The sequence below is a fragment of the Schistocerca nitens genome, chromosome 3 (genome assembly GCF_023898315.1).
Source record: "Schistocerca nitens isolate TAMUIC-IGC-003100 chromosome 3, iqSchNite1.1, whole genome shotgun sequence".
NCBI classification, from domain to species: Eukaryota; Metazoa; Arthropoda; class Insecta; order Orthoptera; family Acrididae; genus Schistocerca; species Schistocerca nitens.
Window position 1 is genome coordinate 636022493 of NC_064616.1, and position 21848 is coordinate 636044340.

Genomic DNA, 21848 nt, shown 5'->3' on the forward strand with positions numbered 1-21848 from the left:
ATTCGTATGTTTTCGTCAAGCCACAGCGAGTAAACGTAATATAATGAGTTTTACTGCCACCGTTTCATTTGTTTCAATAAATGCATATGATTAACTGTGTGAATACCTTGCAGTGCATCCACTATAGCAACGCAGGCACGCTGCACGTTTTTATATTCACGTATGGATTAATGGAGAACTTAACGCTGTTTAATTGAATTAGATGTAAAGCAACAAATTTTCCCCGTTTTTGAAGCTACCCAGAGAGGAAGGAATTTGCTAACACCGGTGTCTACAGGGATGCCTAAGTGCTGTTACACAGATTTAGCACAGTGGAACTACACTCCTGCAAATGGAAAAAAGAACACATTGACACCGGTGTTTCAGAGCCACCATACTTGCTCCGGACACTGCGAGAGGGCTGTACAAGCAATGATCACACGCACGGCACAGCGGACACACCAGGAACCGCGGTGTTGGCCGTCGAATGGCGCTAGCTGCGCAGCATTTGTGCACCGCCGCCGTCAGTGTCAGCCAGTTTGCCGTGGCATACGGAGCTCCATCGCAGTCTTTAACACGGGTAGCATGCCGCGACAGCGTGGACGTGAACCGTATGTGCAGTTGACGGACTTTGAGCGAGGGCGTATAGTGGGCATGCGGGAGGCCGGGTGGACGTACCGCCGAATTGCTCAACACGTGGGGCGTGAGGTCTCCACAGTACATCGATGTTGTCGCCAGTGGTCGGCGGAAGGTGCACGTGCCCGTCGACCTGGGACCGGACCGCAGCGACGCACGGATGCACGCCAAGACCGTAGGATCCTACGCAGTGCCGTAGGGGACCGCACCGCCACTTCCCAGCAAATTAGGGACACTGTTGCTCCTGGGGTATCGGCGAGGACCATTCGCAACCGTCTCCATGAAGCTGGGCTACGGTCCCGCACACCGTTAGGCCGTCTTCCGCTCACGCCCCAACATCGTGCAGCCCGCCTCCAGTGGTGTCGCGACAGGCGTGAATGGAGGGACGAATGGAGACGTGTCGTCTTCAGCGATGAGAGTCGCTTCTGCCTTGGTGCCAATGATGGTCGTATGCGTGTTTGGCGCCGTGCAGGTGAGCGCCACAATCAGGACTGCATACGACCGAGGCACACAGGGCCAACACCCGGCATCATGGTGTGGGGAGCGATCTCCTACACTAGCCGTACACCACTGGTGATCGTCGAGGGGACACTGAATAGTGCACGGTACATCCAAACCGTCATCGAACCCATCGTTCTACCATTCCTAGTCCGGCAAGGGAACTTGCTGTTCCAACAGGACAATGCACGTCCGCATGTATCCCGTGCCACCCAACTTGCTCTAGAAGGTGTAAGTCAACTACCCTGGCCAGCAAGATCTCCGGATCTGTCCCCCATTGAGCATGTTTGGGACTGGATGAAGCGTCGTCTCACGCGGTCTGCACGTCCAGCACGAACGCTGGTCCAACTGAGGCGCCAGGTGGAAATGGCATGGCAAGCCGTTCCACAGGACTACATCCAGCATCTCTACGATCGTCTCCATGGGAGAATAGCAGCCTGCATTGCTGCGAAAGGTGGATATACACTGTACTAGTGCCGGCATTGTGCATGCTCTGTTGCCTGTGTCTATGTGCCTGTGGTTCTGTCAGTGTGATCATGTGATGTATCTGACCCCAGGAATGTGTCAATAAAGTTTCCCCTTCCTGGGACAATGAATTCACGATGTTCTTATTTCAATTTCCAGGAGTGTATATTCACTTCATAAATATCTCCATGACATATGGATCCTATGTCACGAGCAAAACTCAATTCGTTCCGTTGACAGTTGAGTCAAAGTTCTTCAGAGATGTTTGTGTAGTGAAGAAGCCTGCTATTCATATAGCAGATCATTAACACAACTTTCTGAGTCGAACTTGTGAGAAGACTCAATTTGTAAAGGTTTTCTTCAGATTTTGTTCAATAATTTCTTCTAAAAATTTTCAGCTCCATTGTGTGAAACGGAAAATAAGAACCTGCAGTACACTGGTCAGCACCGCGATTAGAACATCAAACAGGACGGGATAAATCACGGAAATAATTAACAAGCTTCTTAGTATACATTACCTATGGTACATATGGAGGTGCAAATTTATGGAAGTGTGCAACTGAACATTGTCCTGTTTCTTCCGTTTTGTTTCTGCTTCGATATTCATATATTCACTTTTTCCCTATGAATCCATGATTTTATTTTTTATTCTGTGGCATCGATGTATTAGTCTATTATCAATAATTTCTCCACAGTTTGGTGGTATTCCAGCTACTCTAGTTGCGTCTGACACAAGACCGGATGTAGATACAGTCTGTTTGAGGTCAAGAGCACATAGTAGCTTACGACTTCGTGACATTTTGGACAATGTAGCTTTACAAACTTTTTTAGGTTTGTTAAAATAAGCTTGTGCTCCAAATCTAACAGGAAAGTATGCAACTCAGTTGTATTTTTAGTTGTATAATATGCTGCCAGTTTGAAGCCATCCCTCAGATTGGCGTGTGGTATCACAGCTCCACGGAAGGTTGTCTGGAACAGGCTGTGGGTATCTGAGAGGACATTGTGAGCTGTCCAGGAGTTCTTCACATTGCTAGTGCAGTTGAGAATTGGTAAATATAGCTGATGATGTTTGGCACGTCATGTTCGTTCACTCACTTTCCGGATCAGTGAGGAGCCGTCCTGCTAAATTCCCTTAATATTCTATTTTCATGCCGACGAAATAATCTGAATATTCATCGTGTTTATATGATATCGAGAATTTAAATTTAATTTTTCAATCCTAGGTAGAAAATTTCACGCTTAAATTTCAACTGTTTTGTATTTCAGGTTGTGGACTGTCTTCATTAACTACCACCAGAGCTATGGTTGAGAGCTAAACGAAGCAGTGTAATCTCTGCCTTGTGGCGCCACACTTGTCTCCTGATCTAAAGCAACGGTACTATCGGCTTTTATTGCCGCATTTCTCTTTTCTTTTTTTCAATTTTCTAATAGCTCGTATTGCCGCATTTTTCTTTTTTTTTTTCAATTTTCTAATAGCCCGAACGGAATTCAGTGTCAAAAAGCTAAGAAAACGTTTTTTTAAGTGTCAACCTCCCTCTATCATGCAATAGACATCACTAGTTACTAGTTTGTTGTTGTTACTGTTATCATTGTTAATGTTATTATTGTTACTCGTTCACTCTGAAGAGTTTTCCTATCCCTTTTTATTGCCGACGCTCATGATCAGCGAATCTGGAACAATGGAATGTTGGATGTTTCGCCACACAGAATACGCACATTTAATTTGGCGTCTTGCTTACGAACCAATAGGAAAAGCCCATAAGAAAAGATGACAACAGGAGACCGGTGACTCAGGCAGAACACTGCAGCAATATCTGTGAACACCGTAATGATAGATACAGTACGTGATCAAAAGAACGTGGACACCCGACTGAAAATGACTTAAAAGTTCGTGGCGCCCTCCTTCGGTAATGCTGGAATTCAGTAATGGTGTTGGCCCACCCTTAGCCTTGATTACACCTTCCACTCTCGCAGGCATAAGGTCAATCAGGTGCTGGAAGGTCTCTTGGGAAATGACAGCCCATTCTTCACGGAGTGCTGCGCTGAGGAGAGGTATTCATGTGGGTCGGTGAGGCCTGGCACGAAATCAGCCTTCTAAAACATCCCATTGGTGTTCTAAAGGATTCAGGTCAGGGCTCTGTGCAGGCCAGTCCATTACAGGGATGTTATTGCCTTGTAACAACTCCGCCACAGGTCGTGCATTATGAACAGGTGCTCGATCGTGTTGAAAGATATAATCGCCATCCCCGAATTCCTCTTCGACAGTGGAAGCAAGAAGGTGCTTAGAACATTAATGTAGGCTTGTGCTGTGATAGTGCCACACAAAATAACAAGGGGTGCAAGCCCCCTCCATGAAAAACAGGACCACACCATAACACCACCGCCTGCGAATTTCACTGTCGGCAGTACACACGCTGGCAGACGACGTTCCCCGGGCATTCACCTTACCCACACCCTGCCATCGGATCGTCACGTTGTGTACCGTGATTCGTCACTCCACACATCGTTTTTCCACTGTCCAATCGTCCAATGTTTACGCTCCTTACACCAAGCGAGGCGTCGTTTGGCATTTACTGGCATGATGTGTGGCTTATGAGCAGCCGCTCGACCATGAAATCCAAGTTTCCTCACCTCCGCCTAACTGTCATAGTACTTGCAGTGGATTCTGCTGCAGTTTGGAATTTCTGTATGATGGTCTGGATAGATGTCTGCCTATTACACATTACGACTCTCTTCAACTGTCGGCGGTCTCTTTCAGTCTACAGACGAGGTCGGCCTTTACGCTTTTGTGCTGTACGTGTCCCTTCACGTTTCCACTTCACTATCACATCGCAAACAGAAGATCTAAGGATGTTTAGGGTTGTGGAAATCTCGCGTACAGACATATGACACAAGTGACACCCAATCACATGACCACGTTCGAAGTCCGTGAGTTCCGCGGGGCGCCCCATTCTGCTCTCTCACGATGTCTAATGACTACTGAGGTCGCTGAGATGGGGTACCTGGCGGTAGGTGGCAGCACAATGCACCTAATATGAAAACGTATGTTTTTCGGGCTTTCCGGATACTTTTGATCACATAATGTAAATTCATATCACAGTATCCTATTTAACAATCGAATAGGTAGTATGGACTCTGCCACTGCTACAGATAGCTTTAAATTTGAGACCGCGACCATGGTTTACCATTGGTTCAGCTGCTGGTTATAGTGCGACCATGGTTTACCATTGGTTCAGCTGCTGGTTATAGTGTTGCGTCTATAAATGGAAGACAATGTTTGACTATTATTTTGTTCTGCTGCTGTTGCCAATGGATAAATTATGGTTTCTTTTAGCATGTATTTAAATAGCTACGTAAACTATCATGGAAATTCCGGGTAATCAACTGCGTGTTTCACTAGTGACATTCGGTTTCGAACACAGTTCGTAAGTCCTCTGGCATCTTCGTTTCAGCACCTCATGGGACCAGGCTTAGTGTTCTACTTCACGAATGCCAAACAACAACATACAAAAAAAGTCGCTGGTAAGATTGGAAGGAACTATGAGTGACATGGATTTGGATTATTTTCATCGTTTAGGGACCAAAGAAGATAAGAAGCCGATGCAGTGAACAAGCTAGTTATTACGCATTATACGCATGGAGCTCAAGGTGAAAGACATATGAAAACGCAGAATTGCACATTGTCCACATTCTGCGTTAATGAACATAATTTTCAATTTCTTCTCTTCTGAATCCTCAAATGAACTGATTACTGCGTGTCATCGAATAATTAGTTAATTGCGTTTCGTCTTGCTTCCTTCACCACCAGCATACTTCTGCATTCTCATTATAGTTGTGAAATTCTATTTTTATGTGGCACAAGACTATATAGTCGATTTCGAAGTGCTAAGTGTTTTATATCGTACTGTTTCGTGACGTGTGGGAGTAGGTTGATTTCTAATTACTTTGTATGCCACTGAAATAATTATTCGTTGCAAACTATCAAAGAACTGTATTTTCGAGCAATTGTAATCAGGATGGGAAATTATATTCCGCAGTATTTCGGATGCCGTATGACGCATTAGCGGAAACTAAGCTGTCCCTGCGCTGAAATTAAATAACACTGGCGTTAACAGTTCCTTCCCCCCCCCCCCCCCCTCCTCCAACCCCCACACACTCTCGAAAACTTCGCATATGAGGAATTCTAGATTAAATCTGCTTGAAAGCCTTAAATACAGCGTGGTCGGAAACAGTCCGAAAAACTTGTGAGGACGTTGCAGGGTAGGTTATGCTGGGAAACAAATGTTAAGAAAAATATTCGATATGTTGCGCCGTTTACAAGTTAATTAGCATGGCAGTTACGTATCAGGCTGTTGCGCGAAAATTTAGGCCGCCCGTCAGTCACGGCGTCGCCAGACGTGTTCTTTCTATCGTTTGCTAAAACCGAAAAAGACAGCGATACAAAAATCGGACATGGGGTGGTAGTAAGGATCGAGCCCGAAGCAAGGGCTGAGCAGTCTCGTGCGCTGTCAACTACGCTATGAGAAAAACATACTAATTATGTCTGGCGGGCCGTTTGAATTCCCGTGCACAACGGCCTGATTGGCTAACTGCAATGCTAACTAACTCAGAAACGGCGCAAGGTATCGATTTGTTTTCTCAACAATTATTTCTTAGCACAGTCTTCCCTGCAAACTTCCTTACAAGGTTTTCGGACTGTTTCTGTCCACACTGTATAGACATCCCGAAAGGAGAGTTACAAAATATCAGGAAATAACTCTGCATAAAAACCAAACGCTCTCGCGCCTCGCTTCTGACAAGCACACCCCTCAGATTTGGTGGTAAATTGGCCCATTGGAAGGTTCGCCAAAAACGGAACACAGATCAAGCATAAAAACAGGAGGAAGGTGTACTGAACTATGAAAAAACAAGCAAAAGAGAAACTGTGAACGGTCCCACTGTAATGTGTACAATATCGAGCGATCTTCACAAGCTTCGTGATGTAGTCGTATGATCACGTTGTTAGATTGCGAAGTGCGAGATATGGATTCAAATTTTCTTAATACCCAAAATTTCCTTTTCACAAAATTACGAACTGTCCGTCCGGTCATTGACGTGTCTGTTCGCTGCATTCAAATTTGTGTATGTATCGTGGTGTAATGTGTGTTTACAACAGCAACGTGTAACGAAGGGACCTCCAGACGTACGTACCTCCCATTTGTTCCACACAGGTACCACATGTTATGCCTCTTGCGTTCCGTTTTGGAAGTTTTGTCTCTTGAGTACCTTCGTTTTAACATACTTCACAACCGTTTAATTGTTGTTTTCATTTCTGTGAGAAGTCTATGCGGCATCTCGGCTGCTCTCACTAGTCATTACATTTACTTAGGACTGTAATATATTCTTACCACATGACTCACATTATGGGACCGTTCACTGCTTCTACTTTGCTTCTCTTTTCCACAGTGCAGTACACTTTCTTCCTGTCTTCATGCTTGATCTGCGTTCAGTTTTTGACGGTCTATCCAATGGGCCAACTTGCCACTAAATGTGAGGGGGGTGTGATGGAGAGTTTCCATTGTGAGAGCGCGTATAGGACGAACACGACAATTATTTCGTTACACAGCTGCCCGAACTACAGCTAGGGCATGTCAATATGGTTGCAAATATTTTGCAACCCTGTGACAGTGCATATATGGTCCTAAACTGTTGCTCTAAATTCGCTTGACATTTCCTTTCCACTTCGATGTTTAATGCTACATAATCGTTTTGTAAGATGAGAGACTGAGATAGAAAATTTAATTTTTGGACTCCAGGAATACCGTGTATCACATAAGTAACAACTATTCTCATCTTTAACGCTGATTTATGTGGCTCAGAGACCAATATAGCGATGAGGGAGACCAGTAGCGTCTGGTTAGCTCATTTCCGCTTGAGTAGCGACAGCGGTCAGACGTGTTTACTCCTTAGTTCCGCTGTAGCGCTTCGAGTGCAGCAATAAGCTCTTGCTGTGCTGTGTGTTCATTTGTGAGTGTACTTTCTTCACAGTAGTCCTTGTCTATCCTTGTGTGCTGTTTTTCTATTTTTTGTGGCAGACTCGCACGCTTTTTTTCGTGTCCGTAGCGACCAGGATGATTTCACGTAAAAGTACACTCAGTTTCATGTTTGATAAGTACATCCGTAATGTGCAGCCAAGTTCCCTCGAAATTCACCATTGGTTATTGGGAACGTTTGGTGTTATTTCAGATCAGGTTCACACCGCATATTTTGACTCTGAGCTTTATGTCCTCTTTGTAAAATTCATGAACACCCTACAAGTAGACAGGTTCTTACTTAGACATAGCAGTCAGGTTTCTTTCAGCCATAGGGATGGATCGGTTGCTGTTGTTCTGCTTGCCAGTTATGATGTTGAATGTACCACTGTGCAGGTTTTCAACTTGTCGCCGGAGGCAGATGACCAATATCTTAAGAATGTGTTGCTTAAATATGGTGGGCTGGGAACACCGGTCGAGTCAGCACCGCCTTCAGTACTACAATGGTATACGTTCCGTTGAAATGTACATTAAACAGAACATCCCGTCACCAACGATTCAATTATCCGAAATGAATTTTTGTTTTCAAACACCCTGTTGGACAGTGACATAAATTGATGGTAGGTGCTAATTCTAATATCAGTCCACAGCTCGGTTAGAGTTAATTCGCGAGCAATTTTCCCTGTTAAAGCCGAAGACGGATTCTGCTCTGTCTGCTCCCCGTACCGATGCTCAGGTGCTGCAGTATCATCCACGTCGTACCCAGGATGCACATATTTCCAATGTGGAGTCCCCCCTGCGTCAAGTCTCTCTCTTGGTGATACAGATTGCGTAGTGGCTTCCTGTCATCCTGTGGAGGCTGTGGCGTATTCGGGTTTTCTTTAGGCCTCTGGCGTGGATCTTACGGAGTCCCACCAGGGTTCGGGCATGTATGATCTGAACTCAGTGTTCCTTACGGCCGCGCCCTCATCGCCTCCAGCTGACAATATGGGACATCCCCCTTTTATCAAATTGACAAACGCTTCTAGCGGGTTTTAACTTACCAGTGAGGCGAAGGACGGGGAGAGGCTTCAGGATAGCGTAAAATAATGTATTAAAATTTATATCACTTGAGTATTCGCCTAAATTCGCGTGAAACCGGTCGTGGTTTTATTAGAAATCTTGCCGCAGCCAAAGCGACGTTTTTACCTTCTTATAATAATTTTCTACTTTTATTTAGATTTTAAGCTAGATTTTGAGGGGAGAGCTGTGCCTGCGAGCTTCAAGGTGGGAAAGGATGATCTCATTCCGAAGCATCATTACTGTCTAACAGAGGCTGATTTTCGTCCCCTGACGCCATTCATCTTTGTCTCCAAAACTATTGCATGGGCTGTAAACATCATATTGTCATTATTGCTTGGTCATGTGATTGGTAAACGTCGATACTGCCTCCCTAGCTGTTAAATTTTGACTCTAGAGGCAGAGTACAGGGATGTGGTATCGGAGGCGGCTGTTACATCTACTCATTGTGCTTTTGCCTTCTTAGATTTTTCTAAGACATTTGATCGTGTTAGTTGCGCGTATCCCGATGGCCTATTGGAGGTTTTGGGCTTACAGCTCCCTCATGCGTCGCTCTTTGCAACTTGTGAACTTTGCAGCGTCAGTGGTGGTCAGTGGACGGCTGACGTCACCGGTTGTTTTCTGTAGGAGAGTGCCTCAGGGCAGTTCGCTATGTCTTTGCCCTGTTTCTTGAACCGCTGTTGCGGCAAGTTGCTGATCGGCTGTCAGATCTAAAACACTCAGGGGGTAACCTCACAGCTAGGGCGTATGCTGATGAAGTGAGGAAGAACACTTGCTAAAGCTCATAACTGATAGCTTTTGTCGTACTTCAGGCGCGGGCTTAAAGGAAGACAAATGAAAATTTCTCAACCTACGAAGCTTCGAGGACGCTGTCCTTCCTTGGTCACGTTTTGTGGACTGGCATAGACCTTTGGTGGTGTCGTTGGCCATTGTCCACTGAAGATTGCGGCTTTGAATTGAAAATCTGAAATTCAGGGTGCCGTACTGGAACATGAACCACACACGCTTACCATTTTGCGAAAAGTACGGATATTGGGTACCCATATTTTGTGTAAAGCGTATCATACTGGATGAGTCACTAACTAATGGCACCTAGAATAACTCAGAAAGTATGATAGTGGCTGAAACGTTGGTGGGATAAATGTTGCAAGGGACAACGGGGGCCATATTATGACCTTGGTTTTGTGTTGCTTGGTGGGGTCGCCTCGGAGATATGAAGGTCAACTTTGTTTTTTTAAATGGGTTGCTATAGTTTGATACTTATTTTCTGATAGCGGCTGTTGAGACGAATCCAATGATGTGTAACAGTAAGGTCTTTGAAGGTCAACGAAGGTCAAAAAGGTGGCATGAAAGTCCATTTACATAGGGTGTTCGAAGTGATGATCATTGGTATCAATGCAGTGCTACAATCTTCTTATCATGGATTGAGCGGTATTCCTTATCACTTCGGCACTTATCGAAGCACATTCTCAGACAATTCTCTCTCGTATATCGTGCAAATAGTATATATTCGCTGAATATGGCATATCCATCTAACGTACCATTGACATGTAAACACCATTCGACGGTTTCACAATAAAACACTAATAGGAAGAGTAAGAATAGTATCGTCGAATCAAGCGAATGTGAATGGTGTATTCCTTCGAAGAACAAGTCGATATGCTTCTCATTTACGGAGAATGCCAACGAAATTCAGTGAGAGCTAGAGTCTTATACGCTGAAAGATATCCTCAACGTACTCATCCTACACCTCGTACATTTAAATATGTGTATGATAAACTGAAAACAACTGGTTCTTTAACGTATCGGAAACGTAACTGGCAAAGAAAAGTTATTAATAAGGAAACGGAAATTGGTACTCTTGCCACAGTGGTTCGAGATCCTTGAGTTAGTTCGCGTCAAATTGCAAGAGAATCTTGCATCGCCATAAATATCATCCTTACCATATTAGTTTCCACAAAGAATTAACTGGTACGGATTGTATGCATCGCATTGAATTCTGTTACACATCACTGGATTCGTCTCGATAGCCGCAATCAGAAAATAAGAAATAAGTATCAAACTATTGCATCCCAGTTAAAAAAAAAAAGGCTGACCTTCATGTTGATGAAGCGACCCTACCTAGCAACAAGAAACCAACGTCATATTATGGCCCCAGTTGTACCATGCAACTTTTGTGGCACAAACTTTTCAGCTCCTATCATACTTTCGGAGTTATTCTTGGTGGCAACAGTTACGACTCACGCTGTATATCACGCAGCTCTTTCCCCTTCACAGAATGGCAGCGAAAAAGTTGTGACAACTGTCTGGTCGAATTATATGGAAAGGCCATACATTTAAACTAAGTTACGAAGTTTTGACGAAGCCGCCCAAGGAAGGAGGCTTGTCTCTCTCAGATATCAGACGCAAGACGTCTGCATTGTATTTCTGACCCATGATACTGATGGTTACCCGTGAACTGCATACTATAAAGACTCTTCTCTCTTACAGCAAGTGAGTCTTGCTTCGCCTGTTGACATTGGTCTCATTCGTTTCGAACTAGGTCACGTTCGACAATTTTATATTGCGGTGAACTATCTAAAGAACGACATTTGCCGGCCGCTGTGGCCGAGCTGTTCTAGGCGCTTCAGTCTGGAACCGCGCGACCGCTACGGTCGCAGGTTCGAATCCTGCTTCGGGTATGGATGTGTGTGATGTCCTTAGGTTAGTTAGGTTTAAGTAGTTCTAAGTTGGACTGATGACCTCAGATGTTAAGTCCCATAGTGCTCAGAGCCATTTGAACCATTTTTGAACGACATCTTGAGGCGGCAAATGGTCACGACACACTTCCCGCTTGCTCGTTGGGACGGGGTGGTCTGTTCGAATCCCGTTGAACTGTTATCACCGCGTGTTCGTTGGAAAGTTGTATGGACCAACATCTGTATCTAGATTCACACGATGGAAGTGGCAGCCTCTTAGTACACAGTCATAAATAATTTAGCTAATGAATGACTGCATCGAATGGGACTTAGTGACACGGCTACACGTTCTCGATGTGGTTCCTTGGACATGCTGCCGCATAGATTTACGTGCAGTGGTCACCTGGAGAACTGACTCTAGTTGCGGAACCAACTTGCTTTCCCACCAGGACTTCCGTCACACCATCGACATTACCCTGTGGTCGGTTTCCTGCTTTCTGAAGTCTAAGACTAATTCCGTGATATGATTAATTGCTCATTTTGTACATTTTGTTGTTTCTGGTGTGTGGGGGATGACTTTCTGACGTTTCAGTAGTACATGCTTCCTGCACATTTGGATGCCTCCAAATTGACCCGTTATGGGGTAAATTTTGCTAAGGTGCTAAATCTCACGTTTACCAACAGCATGTTGGGTAAGATGGTCAGCGGATGTGGTCCTTATCTGATAGAGACGCCGAGGCGCGCTATCCCGGTATATTGCCACTATCATTTCTCGTTTCTATCTTTGGCAAGCTGTTTCGAAGATTGTTTTCTTTGTTCTATATGTACAAAGAAGGTACACTTTTAGGTACATGTGTTGTCCTTCAATTGTTGGTTGTAGTTTCATTTTAACAAAAAAAAGAAAAAAAAGTTACTTCCGGGACTCAGAAGGAGAGCCTGACCCGGGTCAAACCCGCTTCACGGAAAAAGAGACAAAAAAAAACTAGTAGTTCCACACAAGTCTTGTGAAGCAAGGTGCCAGCCGAAGTGGCCGAGCGGTTCTAGGCGCTACAGTCTGGAACCGCGCGACCGCTACAGTCGCAGGTTCGAATCCTGCCTCGGGCATGGATGTGTGTGTTGTCCTTAGGTTAGTTAGGTTAAGTAGTTCTAAGTTCTAGGGGACTGATGACCCCAGAAGTTGAGTCCCATAGTGCGCAGAGCCATTTGAACCATTTTTTTTTTAAGTAAGGTTGACATTTGTTATGATTTACAATCGCGTTGCAGACCAGTGTACTCGAGCTTCTTATTTTCCGTTTCGTTTTTAAGGGCTGCAAATTGTTAGAAGAAATGTTTAACAAAATCTGAAGAAGACCTCTACATGTTAAGTCTTCTCACAAGCTCGACTCAAGAAGCTGTGCTAATGATCATGTATGTCAGCTTTGTGAGTAGTAAGCTTATTCACTGTACAAAGTCTCTAAACAAATTCTACTCGACCGTCAACGACACGAATTTGAATTTCGTTCGTCACGTAGTACCCATTTTTCAGAAAGATATTAAGAAGTGAATACATTTCCTCTGTGACAAATCTGTGTAATAGCAATTAGACACCCCTGTAGACGTTTGCTTACACCGACGTTAGCAACTTTCTTCCTCTTGGGTAGCTTCGAAAATGGCCAATTTTGTTGGTTTAAATCTTATTCAGTACTTTAAATATCACTTCCCGTCAGCATTAAGTTCTCCATGAATCCGTACGTGGACCTGAAAATATACATCCAGCCGCTGTGGATGAGCGGTTCTAGGCGCTTCATTCCGGAACCGCGCCGGCCGCGGTGGTCTCGCGGTTCTAGGCGCGCAGTCCGGAACCGTGGGACTGCTACGGTCGCAGGTTCGAATCCTGCCTCGGGCATGGATGTGTGTGATGTCCTTAGGTTAGTTAGGTTTAAGTAGTTCTAAGTTCTAGGGGACTGATAACCACAGCAGTTGAGTCCCATAGTGCTCAGAGCCATCCGGAACCGCGCTGCTGCTACGGTCGCAGGTTCGAACCCTGCCTCGGGCATGGATGTGTGTGATGTCCTTAGGTTAGTTAGGTTTAAGTAGTTCTAAGTCTAGGGGACTGATGACCTCAGATGTTAAGTGCCATGGTGCTTAGAGCCATTTGAAGCATTTGAAAATATGCAGAGTGCTTCCGTTGCTATAGTGCATGCACTGCAAGGTATTCACTCAGTTTATCACATAAATTTGACGTAAGAGATCAAACGATGACAGTAAAATTCATTATACTACAGTTACTGTGGCTTGACGAAAACATACGAATTCCTGAAGAAAAAATTCCATGAATAATCGCTTCTAAAATGATAAGAAACGAGATATAAAACATTAATAATAACATTAAACAACATAGTGAGTTATTCTGATTAGATCAAAAACTATAAAATTAATACTGAGCCACACTCATATCCTGCACATTAGTGTAATACAATACTCGTCATATAAAAATATCGTCTGTCTCTTTGCTCTCGAGTGTGAAACGCAAATCATAGACATTATTTGTTTAGCATCTCTCAACAACAGTATAACATTTTAAATTCCTCAGCCGCAGCAGCAGCTGCTGCGTGCCAGCAAGTGGGTTCTGGAAAGGTCTGATGCATGCGGCTTTCAAAGGTAGTCTGCCGGGAAATCTTTCGCAAAACATGTTTGTGGACTGAACTGTTATTAGCGATGCGTCAGAAAGTAAAATATATGTTAGCTGTGCTATCATTACATTCAAGACATCTGCATTCGTACGAAAGGCGCTGTAAAAATTTAGGTAACGGGCGGTTTCACCAGCGAGACGTTGCATTCAGACGATATGTTGTTCACCTCTGCACCAGAGACGTAGAAGTAGTATAGCAACTCGAACAGAGGACAAGACTTCCTCTATGAGCTGCGCGGCCTATAGTGTGGCCAGATTGTGCAGACAGCCGGACTTTGAATATCATTAGTTTTATGTCAAAGAGTATACCACTGCATACGCAACCCGATGACCGCTGGTTTGCATAGCCGGTAATTTTGGCAGCAGACTGTCCTGACGTACCTAGACGTAGAGGGTGTTCGACATTTCCCCTGGTCAGCACATTTTCCAAATCTCTCACCCCTGCAAGCGTCTAATCGTGGGTTTCCGAGAGACTGACACGCCTCTAGTCGCCAGCCAGTACGATTGATGACCTCCAGCATAGAGATGAAGCAGCATGGCATTATCCATCCGTATGTTTCGTTCGAGCTCAGTTTGACTCGATGCCGAGCTGCGTTACAGTCGTTATTTCTACCAGACATGGCAGCTCTGTGTACTATATTTTGCAACATGTTTACTCTCAGTCACGTGCAAATACAATCATGTATTCTATACACATACAAAATACTCACAATAAGTAAAAGCTCGTTACTTCGTATCATTCCTGGTGTTACAACTTTAATTTCCAGTAGTGTAATGGGGTGTATGAACTCAATCAAATGGACTAGATACAAGGACTTAATGAATAACAGCCAGAAAAATAGAAAGGAGACTAGAGAGTACAGTAGAAGTGTTCAAAACGGTTGTTCTTAATTTACCCTTGGTAATAATGTAATGAAGTCAATATCTCCATATACATCTTAATGCAGTAGTTTGTCCAAAGTATATTTAGAGAGATTTTTTGCAAAAACAAGATAATTATATTATAACATAAAGCGAATGGACAAAATTTGTATCCTAGAAGCATCTTTCAGACTCTTTATTCAAAGCCGAAAAAGCAGATTTCTCGTATTCAGCTCTGAAGAAAGATCTAGACTACATAGTGAGACTGAAGCGACGAATGAAAATTTGTACCGGAGCCGGGATCTGAACCTCAGTCTGCTACTCACTAGGCAGATGTGCTAACCACTACGCCACCCTGCCACAATGGCTTTTCACAACTTCATGCGCTACCCTAGCAAGCCTCAAAACACAAAACATGCACTGATGAGCCAAAACATTATGACCACAGCCCACTGCGGCGTTGGATGCCGCCTGGTGGTGTTGCGGGCAAGTGACGCGGTAACAAAAGTCTGTACGCTGAGCAGATACGGACGGGGTATCACCCTACAGAAGGTATGGGCTGCAAATAGGGAAATCCACTGAGGTAAGCAACGTTGACAAAGGGCAGATTGTTATAACACACAGCCTGTAAACGAGTATCTTGAAAACAGCGAAGCTGGTCCACTGTTCACCATTTAGTGCTAAATGGTTGGACGTTCACGACTCTTCACAGAACCTGGGGTTCGGAGGTTCGTCTGCTCATTAAAGTAGGGTAGGTGTGACATATGGCATCTCTGCCGAAAGAGGGCAATGATGGTGCACTCACAAGTGTTTCGGAGCACACCGTTCACCGTACATTCTTGAACATGGAACTCCGCAGCAGACTACCACTACGTGTTCACTTTTTGACCCAACGACATCGTCAATTACGATTGCATTGGGCACGGGGCTATGGCGATTCGTCCGCCGATCAATGGATACGGATCGCTTCTTCGGGTGAATCACAGTTTTGCTACCCTAGGTCGATGGTCGACTCCACAAACGCCGTTATCGAGGTGAACGGCGGCTCGAAACGTGTAGCGCGCCACGGACGCAGGCTGGTGGGAGCAGTTTTATGCTATGGGAGACATTCTCTTACGCTTTCTTGTGACCTGTGGTAGAAATCTAAGACACACTGACAGCTGCGAACCACCAGCATCCCTTCATGCTTCATGTCTTCCTCAACGGCGATGTCATCTTTCAGCGGTATAACTGTCCATGTCTCGGAGCCAGGACTATGCTATAGCGTTTTGAGGAGCGTTGTAGTGAACTCGCGTTAATGTCTCGCCAGCCAAATTCACCTGGTGTAAATTCCATGGAACCCACCGTTTGCGCAAATCAGCGGCCCGTTATTTACGCGAATTACACGACCTTTGCGCAGACATCTAATGCCACATACCTCAGCAAACCTACCAACAAACTATCGGATCCCTGATACGCAGAAGCCGTAATGTATAGTTCCAAAGGACAAACGTGCTATTAAGCAGGTGGCCATCATGTTTTGGCTCATCAATGTAGAGTAATGCAGAAACCCTCAAATGCTAAAGTACTATGATGTGGCTAAACAATTTTCCTTCTCATCAATCCTGTTCTCTAACTGTTGGACTTTAGTTGCTAGTGTGTCAACTTTATCTGCCCTCAGGTCTGCATTTGAAGAAGCAATTTCCACATTAACAACATGAATCTTTCCGATCATACTATTGTTCACCCCATTTAATGCATTTGCCAAACTTTTATTAGTAGTCTTTAATTGAGTGAGGGATGCCATAATCTGAATTAAAACGTGAGAGAGTTTTTCTGGTGCTGCATGAACAGTAGTACTTTGTTCACCAAGCTCTTCCTGCTCCTCACTACTCTTTGGGTCGATGTTTGTGTCAGTATTGCAAATTCTGATGTGTTCCTTGGTTTTACACTGAATAAAAACTTCACTTTCAAAAGAAAAAAACACAAAAGTACTTATGTTGTTATGTCCTAGATTAAGAACGTTGACGACATCTTTCACATTTCAGCATGTAAACATTATGAATAGACACACTTCATTTTTCTTGATGTTTTATGCTATAAAAGCTATTTTAAAAGCTATATATCACTTCAATATATAAATTAAACTTTCTATTCCGGGCTGTAGGGACCTCATTTTAGAGCTATATATTAATTATTTTAATTAGCATTAATTCGAGCCCCACCATTAACATAGATTCCTAAGTCCAATACTCTTGTGGATATACTTATCTCGTAATCGTTTTATGTCCAAGATTGCCCTTCCACGACTTCATATGTATGTTTGAGATGATCTTTTAACTTTACAAATGACAAACACTTCGAATAATCTTGGTTTATTACTGTTCTGTGCATAAACAACACGAGACAAATGCACTGAACAACAGAAGTATCTTGTTGCCTCAGTGAGTCAGTGTCGCCACCCTCACACTAGGCAAAAACGCTGAACCTCCAACTCGGAAACGTATGCACGTCTGTCATCTGTCATCTGCTAAGCGTCTGTCAGTACTCTCACCACGACAACCGCCCCAAGTACTGCCGCCAGAAATGGCAGCCCGCTCCCTCCCTGCCGCTGTTATTCTAGTGGCTAGTGACGTCGCTCTCATGGGGTCAGAAAAGCCCTACATCAGAATTACCACCTGTCTAATGACTCAAATTAAGTATCGTGTAAATTTAAGTTATGCTGATAGCTAATATTGCAAACAGTTCAGATCATCCAAATGACATCGGTAGTCCCTCCCAAATTGTCTGTTGGAATCATACGCAAATTGTGTTCATAATATACCGATTCAAACAGGCTGAAATGGAGGAGAGGCTAAAAAACATACAAAAACAAAAATGACTAGAAAAATTCCAATATAAACTTCGAACAGATGGCTATCATGATACAAATCAAACGACTCTGTTTGATCAAGGGATTACAAAACTTTAATTGCATTTCATTTAGACGAGGTGTTCCGAATGTTATTGATACGTCTTTATCGATGCTTTAATTAAATAATAGTAATTAAAACATGGTCTTTTAAGTGAAACTAGTTGTCAGAATGGTGGTATTTTCACTTGCAGTTTCGAATGAAGTACATCAATCGCTTCAAAAGGCATTTCTAATAAAGTATCAAAAATAAGACGAGTAGTGTTTTCATGTCAGACGTCAGGATTAGTTGATAGAAGCCATGCTCCACAAAACGTATCATGTTACCGCAAATAACAGGTGATTCAGACTTCCAATTCATATTAGTAAAACTGGAGATAATTTTTAAAGGAGAAACCAAATACGAAAGGAAGCTGATAACTAAATAAAGTAAATACACTGATATGGAAAGTGACGGACAATTTCAAGCAATTTTGTGTAGTGGATGAAAGTGTGTGTTATATTACATCACGTTCGCGGAGTGGCCGCGCGGTTAGAGTCGTCATGTCACGGATTGCGCGGCCACTCCCGCCGGAGGTTCGAGTCCTCCCTTGGGCATGGGTGTTAGTGTTGTTCTCAGCATAAGTCAGTTTAAGTTAGTTTAAGTAATGTGTAAGTCTAGGAACCGATAACCTCAGCCGTTCGGTCCCTTAGGAATTTACACACATCTGAACATTTTTTATGTTACATCATATCCAACTTTCCTTATTCAGAATTTAGGTTATGACGAACAAAGCAGTTTTCATCAGAAGTAATCGATTTGGAATAGGTCAGTTAATCGTAATCGATCTCGTAGTTATAGAAAGTGCAGCGAGTTGAATAGAATTATATCACAGTACGTTCTCTGATTCTACAGCAAATGACTGTCAAGGATAACGGACGGTCGTTTTGTGGATCACTTCTACTAACCTTTTTGTGCATTACATCTCATGCCCTTCGTGTTGACAGGTGTAACCTATGCTCCCTTCCAAACGCTGGTACGCTTTTTGTTAGAGTAATCTACGGTATATCATGGATAAAAAAAGTGACTATCTCAGCAGCAAATCCGGTATAGCCTCGGACAGGGATTCCATCGACCCCTGGAGCTTTATTCAATTTTAACATTTTCAGCTATTTCCCAACGCCTTGGTCACTAATATCAATTTCATTCACATTTTCAGTGCTACAGAATTAAATTGGGCCTTTTCTTCGTTCTTCAGATAAAAGAAAATTGTTTTCCTTTTTGTTCACACACATTTTAAGAGTATACCACCACAAAGCCACATAATGACAGCTGTCAGGAAGCTTACCACTTTGCTACACCTACCTGTCCTATAACTCTATTAAGTACTTCAATTTGCGTGAGTTTCAAAAAACGGGTAATAGATATTGTGAAAAAACAATAAATCCCTTAATGCTCAGGAAACCCTGGTGATATTTCATACGAGTTATATGAATTCTAGCGATAAAGTGCACGTCCCTTGCCTCTACCTTTTCCTTAAAACATGCACGGACGCTACGTAAATGTCAGAAATTGTTCATCAACTGAGATAACATCAGTAGCTCCTACCTTAAATAAAAAGAAGCTTATCAACAATCCCATAAAACAGAAAAACCATCGTATGAAGAACCTAATTAATTTAGAAGTACCGTCCTATTTCCTTATAATTAATTTCAAGATTTTGTTATCATGCATTCACTTGAATACTGGGGATTCTTAAAGCTCATTTGTCAGGGAAAGAAAACCACAAATTCTGTTGCAGGTTTCAGTGCTGATAATGGTGTTCATGTCGCTGGAGCGGTTCATTCTGATCGCGCTGCCGCTGTCTCACAGCACCAGCTTAGCCGTGAGGAGCGCCGCTGCCACGCTGGCCCTCATCTGGATCGCAGGGATCAGCTTGGCTATCATTCCAGGTACAGTAGAAAATCAGCCTAGTCACTGTTACAAACGCTCCTGGCTTCCTGGATCTCAGACATTATGACAGAAGAAAATCAACGCCTTAGTAGTGAAGTAATAGCGATCTCATTCTTACGAAAATTCTATTTAAATCAATCCTCTCTAATGCTGGAAGTATAATAACTAGCGCCCGCCGTGACTAACATCCATTTTTCATATACTCTGAAGTGACAAGTCATGAGATACCTCCTAATTCCGTCTCGGATCTCCTTTTACCCGGCGGAGTGCAGCTGCTAGACTCGGCATGGACTTAAGAAGTCGCCGGAAGTCCCCTGCAGAAATATTGAGCCATGTTGTCTCTATGGCCGTCCACAATTGCGAAAGTGTTCCCAGCGCATGATTTTGTGCAAGAACTGACCTGTCGATTGTGTCGCATAAATGTTCGATGGGAATTATGTCGGGCGATTTGGGTTGCCAAATCATTCGCTCGAACTGTCGAGAATGTTCTTCAAACCAATCGCAAACAATAGTGGGCCGGTGACACGACGCATCGTCATCCATAAAAATTCCATCGTTGTTTGGGAACTTGAACTCCATGAATGGCTGCAAACGATTTCCAGGTATCCGAAAATAACCGAGGACCCAGTCCATTCCATCTAAATGCAGCCCACACCATTATGGAGCCACCACCAACTTAAACGGTGTCTTGTAGACAACCTGGGTTCGTGGTTTTGTGGGGTTTGCGTAACACTCGAACCCTTCCATCAGTTCTTACGAACTTGAATCGGGACTCATCTGACCAAGCCACGGTTGTCCAGTCGTATAGTGTTCAACCGATATGGTGATGAGCCCACAAGAGCTTCTCCAGGCGATGTCGTGCTGTTAGCAAAGGCATTCGATACGGTTTCTGCTGCCATAGCCCATTAATGCCAAATTTCGCGGCACTACACTAACCGATACTTTCGTCGTACGTTCCACATTGATTTCTGCAGTTATTTCACGCAGTGTTAATTGTCTGTTAGCACTGACAGCTCCATACGCATATGTCGCTGCTCTCGGTGCTTAAGAGAAGGCCATCGGCCACTGTTGTCCATGGTGAGAGATGATGCCTGAAATTTGGTATTCTCGGCACACTCTTGGCCCTGTGGATCTCAGAATATTGAATTTCCTAACGATTTCCGAAATGGAATGTCCCATGCGTCTAGCTCCAGTCACCATTCCGCGTACAGAGTCTGTTAATTCCCGTCGTGCGGCCATAATCACGTCGGAAACCTGTTCACGTGAACCACCTGAGTACAAATAACAGCTCCACCAATGCACTGCCCTTTTATACCTTGTGCACGCGATCCTACCGCCATTTGCATGTGTGCATATCGCTATCCCATGACTTTCTGTCATCTCAGTGTATTACATAATGTATTTGTAGTATGTAATTTGATTCTTAAATTAGCTGTCTTGATGCTGAACTAGGTGAAGTCGCAGAATAACGTGTTCCAGGGAAGTGGGGTGGAACACTCCTTGACTTTATGTTGGCATTTAGTATTGACAGCTGAACTTCATACCAGTATATCGCTAGGTTCAAGAGCGAGAAAACTGCTGTATGAATGAAATTGCACCCAATAACGGACCTACAGCGACGGATATATGAAGATGGTATCTGTTCTGTCGGACATGTCCGAAAGAACAGATACCATCTTTATATAGATAAGGCTTACCGGTCAAAGATCTTCTTCAGTGCGGATGCACTCACATTGCTCAAAGTCTTGGGGGAATCGGTAGACTGACTGCCGCGAGTAATGAGTATAGTGGGCAGGGGCACTACAAATGTAGTGTGTGGACAGTAAGTGGGAAATGTGGGTCACTTGGGGAGCATGCCAGGAATAAGTCCCTAAAGTCTCACTATCCTCTGTGCTCTCGATGACGCACTCGGATAAAGCGTCTGCCATGTAAGCAGGACATCCTGTGTTCGAGTCCCAGTCGGGGCGCAAATTTTGAAATGTCTCCGTTGATACATGCATCAAAAGAAGTTTTGCATCACCCCGGGTCCCAGACGTTGACTGTGGATATTGTATCACGGCACAATCCCTTTTACTGTTCAGAGATGCCACTAAACCCGCCAAAAGATGTAAACAACCAGTCATGAGCACGCCTACTAGACGGAGGGGGTCCGACAGCGGATCAGTTC

The 21848-nt window shown here is 43.9% G+C and overlaps 1 protein-coding gene across 1 annotated transcript in view; it reads left to right on the forward strand.

The window, feature by feature from the left end:
• LOC126249373 (relaxin receptor 2-like) overlaps nucleotides 1-21848 on the forward strand; it is a 379385-nt gene that overhangs the window by 259123 nt on the left and 98414 nt on the right. The window contains exon 9 of the mRNA XM_049951026.1: nucleotides 19530-19680. Coding sequence (XP_049806983.1) covers nucleotides 19530-19680 — 151 coding nt within the window. The remainder of the gene's footprint in view (nucleotides 1-19529; nucleotides 19681-21848) is intronic.